Source organism: Nicotiana tomentosiformis, chromosome 3 (genome assembly GCF_000390325.3).
Source record: "Nicotiana tomentosiformis chromosome 3, ASM39032v3, whole genome shotgun sequence".
Classification (NCBI taxonomy): domain Eukaryota; kingdom Viridiplantae; phylum Streptophyta; class Magnoliopsida; order Solanales; family Solanaceae; genus Nicotiana; species Nicotiana tomentosiformis.
This window is the reverse complement of record NC_090814.1, coordinates 35,203,848-35,208,422: the sequence shown is the minus strand read 5'-3', so window position 1 is coordinate 35,208,422 and position 4,575 is coordinate 35,203,848. Positions and strand designations below refer to the sequence as shown.

At 42.8% G+C, this 4,575-nt stretch overlaps 1 protein-coding gene across 1 annotated transcript; it reads left to right on the top strand.

Moving 5' to 3' along the window:
* Window positions 1–845: 845 nt before the first annotated feature.
* On the top strand, window positions 846–3,196 carry LOC138907609 (uncharacterized). The gene is made up of 2 exons (XM_070198212.1): window positions 846–2,189; window positions 3,140–3,196. Exons 1-2 carry the CDS (start codon window positions 846–848, stop codon window positions 3,194–3,196), a joined length of 1,401 nt encoding a protein of 466 aa, XP_070054313.1.
* The last annotated feature ends 1,379 nt before the right edge of the window (window positions 3,197–4,575 follow it).

The window sequence follows — 4,575 nt, the reverse complement described above, 5'->3', positions numbered from 1 at the left end:
TTGTGGATTGTTACGCTGGGTATCACCAAGTCTTGATGGATGAAGAAGATGCAAAGAAGACAAATTTCACCACACCATGGGGAACTTACTGTTACAGGGTCATGCCATTCAGTTTGAAAAACGCCGGGGCAACTTACATGAGAGCTATGACTGCCATCTTCCACGACATGATGCACCAAGAAATTAAGGTGTACGTTGATGACGTGATCATTAAATCTAGAACACAAGAAGGCCATGTGCGAGATCTGAGAAAATTCTTTAAGCGTCTCTGCATGCATGACTTGAAATTAAACCCAGCTAAATGTGCATTCAGAGTTCCATCTGGGAAAGTCTTGGGGTTTATTGTCAGTCGGAGGGGTATTAAGTTAGATCCAACAAAGATAAAATCTATCCGAGATCTACCACCTCCGAAAACCAAGAAAGAGGTCATGAGTTTGCTAGGAAGGTTGAATTACAATAGTAGATTCATCGCTCAGCTTACTACCACATGTGAGCCCATATTTAAGCTGCTAAAGAAAGACGCGGTGATTAAATGAAGGGATGAGTGTCAAGAAACTTTTGATAAAATCAAAAAATATTTGTCAAATCCGCCGGTGTTGGTTCTGCCTGAGCCTGGAAGACCTTTGTTCTTGTACTTGACGGTCTTGGAGAATTCTTTTGGCTGTGTTCTCGGGCAACATGATGCGACCGGGAAGAAAGAGCAAGCCATATACTACTTGAGCAAGACATTTACTGGTTATGAAGCCAAATACATGTTGCTGGAAAGAACTTGTTGTGCCCTAACTTAGGTCGCTCAAAAGCTTAGACATTATTTGTTGGCCTATACCATATACCTCATAACCAGAATGGACCCTTTGAAGTACATATTCCAAAAACCGATGCCCACAGGAAGGCTAGCAAAATGGCAAATCCTGCTCACTGAGTTTGACATCGTTTATGTCACTCGCACGACTATGAAAGCCCAAGCCTTAGCCGATCATTTAGCTGAGAACCCAGTTGATGATGAATACCAACCCCTAAGCATTTATTTCACAGACGAGGAAGTAAATTCAGTTGAGGTAATTCCGAAATACGCTAAGACTTGGGAAATGCTCTTTGATGGAGTAGTCAATGCAAAAGGTGTCGGAATTGGGGCAATTTTAATTTCACCCACTGGTCAGCACTATCCGGCTATAGCCCGGCTTCGGCTCTTTTGTACGAATAACACTACCGAATATGAAGCTTGCATCATGGGCATGAACATGGAAATTGATCTGGATGTGGAAGAATTATTAATCATGGGAGATTCTGATTTGATCATTCGGCAAGCCCAAGGTGAATTGGAAACTCGAGATATCAAGCTTATCCCATACAGAGAACATGTGGAAGATCTTAGCAAACGGTTCAAATCCGTTGAATTCAGGTATATTCCTCGATTCCACAATGAGTTAGCTGACGCACTAGCTACCTTGGCTACAATGCTGCCGTATCCGGGCAATGTCCATATTGACCCTTGGGAGATTCAAATCCGAGAAAGACATGGTTATTGCAATACAGTTGAAGTAGAACCAGATGTTCAACCATGGTACCATGATATCAAAAGGTTCCTGAAAATAAAGGAATACCCCGAGCAGGCCAGTGGAGACCAAAAGAGAACTATTAGAAGGTTTGCTGGCAGTTTCTTCTTAAGCGGAGAAGTTTTGTACAAAAGAACTCCAGATCTAAATCTTTTAAGGTGTGTAGATGCCAAAGAAGCTGAAAAGATCATGAACGAAATACATTCAAGAGTATGCAGGCCCCACATGAGCAGGTATATCCTTGTGAAGAAAATCCTGCGGGCAGGTTATTACTGGATGACCATGGAACAGGATTGCTTTAGTTTTGTCCGGAAGTGCCATCAATGTCAGATACACGGTGACCTGATTCATGCACCGCCTTCAGAGTTGCATCTTATGTCAGCACCTTGGTCATTTGTTGCTTGGGGTATGGATGTCATTGGGCCAATCGAGCCGAAAGCTTCAAATGGGCACAGATTTTTCTTGGTTGCCATTGATTATATCACGAAATGGGTCGAAGCGGTCACTTTCAAAGCCATCACCAAGAAAGCAATGGTGGACTTCGTACATTCCAACATTATCTGTCGTTTTGCTATTCCAAAAACTATCATTACCGACAGCGCTGCAAATCTGAACAGTCACTTGATGAGGGAGGTATGCGAAATGTTTAAAATTACGCATCGCAATTCTACCCCTTACCGACCCAAAGCCAATGGCGTTGTTGAAGCGACAAACAAGAACATCAAGAAGATCCTCAGAAAAATGATTCAAAGTTCTAGACAATGGCATGAGAAGCTGCCTTTTTGCATTATTGGGATATTGCACAACCGTGCGCACATTAGTTGGGGCCACGCCATACTTATTGGTTTATGGCACTGAAGCCGTAATACCTGCAGAAGTCGAAATTCCCTCTCTTCGAATCATTGTTGAAGCCGAGATCGAGGATGACGAATGGGTCAAAACCCGGCTGGAACAATTAACTATGATTGATGAAAAGTGGATGGCCGCAGTTTGTCATGGGAAGTTATATCAACAAAGAATGAGCTGCGCCTACAACAAGAAAGTGCGGCCTAGGAATTTTGAAGTGGGGCAACTCGTTCTAAGGCGTATTCTCCCACATCATGATGAGGCAAAAGGAAAGTTCGCTCCAAATTGGAAAGGTCCGTACATTATAAGAAAATTATTGCCGAAAGGGGCATTGTACTTAGGAGACATTGAAAGAAATGACCCCGAAACAGCTATCAATGCGTATGCGGTCAAAAGGTATTATGTTTAACCCCTTTTGCGGTCTTAATACTCTTTGATTGAGATGACGAAGGCTTCCATTCTCGCCACCCAAACACTATAAACCCTTTGCAAACCCTTTGAGCCGGTTACTCTTCTTTGATCACTCTCTTTGGAACCTGAAAGTCAAAAAAAAAAAAAAAGCAAAACAAAAACAAAAGTTTCGGCTTGTAATTTCCACAAGTGATTATCTCTTGTGAGCAGGTTAGCGGTTTTTTGTTGTTGACGAAGCTTCTACGAAGAGTTTTACCGGCTATCCGGTAAGAGGTCGAATATGTAAATGTGGCTAGTGATTCAGAGTGTTCATGAAATGTTAACAGAAGGATTTCGAGGAATTTGGCGGGTTGATTGTGCAAGATCATGTCAATGGAGGATAAGGAGCCTTGGTGGGTTCCAGGGTTATGTAATGGTAGCTTCAAGCTAAGTAGGAGAGCCCCACCGACTATGATTGGATTGCATGGTTGTCTACTTGTGAGGTTTCTGGTTATCGGCATATTGGTGGGTTATTATGACTAAGGAAAGAGAACATCAGTGGTAATTTGAGCAAAGGATTTGAGGAATGTGTGCTATAATTGGCCTTATCGATTCATGTTCAGGCTTTGGGAAGACTCATAGTTTATGCTTCGTGTAGATGTGATGTACAAGGAAAGTGATCCAGCCGGGTGCTTCTTTGCGAGGGTGTTCATGTGCTAGCAGAGCCTTGGAGTTAATTATGTTTAGGACCAAGTCAGGGTGGGTGACTCTCAACAACGGTCCTAGTGGATTCAAAAGTTAAAGTGTGGTGCCTGAGGATTTCGAGTCCGTAGTATGGTTGAGCATCAAACTTTTGCAGCGGATTATAAATGGAGCTTGGAGTGTTCTGTATTATCTTCGGTCTGCGGTGTAACATGAGAGGAATGGGAGAAGATGACTTCGGATTCATAGAGGAATTATCAGAATGGGTGTATCAGTTGGCGATGCTATTGTGCGCTTAAGGAGGACATGAGATGGTTTATGGGTTTTGAGACAACGTGGTTTCGTGAAATAAGGTCACTCAGGATAAGTGCGAATTTAGGTTTGTTATGTTTTGAATGGAGCTATTATAATTCCTAAGGCAAGTCTAGAGTAAATTAGAAGATGTCGGATCGATTAGCAATGGTTGAATTGGCATAATGGTGGCAATGATTAGTTCCTTCAGCGTGTCAAGTTATACATGTGATTTGTGGCAGTACGTACGAGGCTTGACGACCGCCATAATTGATTTTATTTGGGGGCATTCGAGTATTAGGGCCTGTTATGTGTAGATGAATCTCGGAAGGGTTATGGTGGTTTAGACCACTACTCGAGGGCGGTACTTTTCTAAGGTTATGGGAACTCGGTCGCGTGTTGCAATGGTTCTCCTGAAATGAGTTAAGTGAAAGGTTTCTATATGAAGAAGTGTGTACCCGATTAGTGGTTCAGGAGTTATGAGGGAATTCTTATACTCTTGTGTATTGGCATGATTAGGTGCAGTGAGTAGCATGGGAATTCGAAGTTGAGGATCAAGGTTGCGGTTAAGTATTGACAAGAATGTCACAAGCTCGGATGAGCATAAAAGGGATTTAGATGGTTAGATTAAGCTGGTATGGTCTTTGGCGTCACCTGAGATCGGTGTCCTATGTAAGAGGCTTTGCGTACTGATTGTGGATTCTTGATTTGCCTTACAACACTAGTGTGGCCGGCGGTATGGATGTGCAGATTTGTTACCTGGTGCGGAAGGTCGTGGAAGCATGTTCCA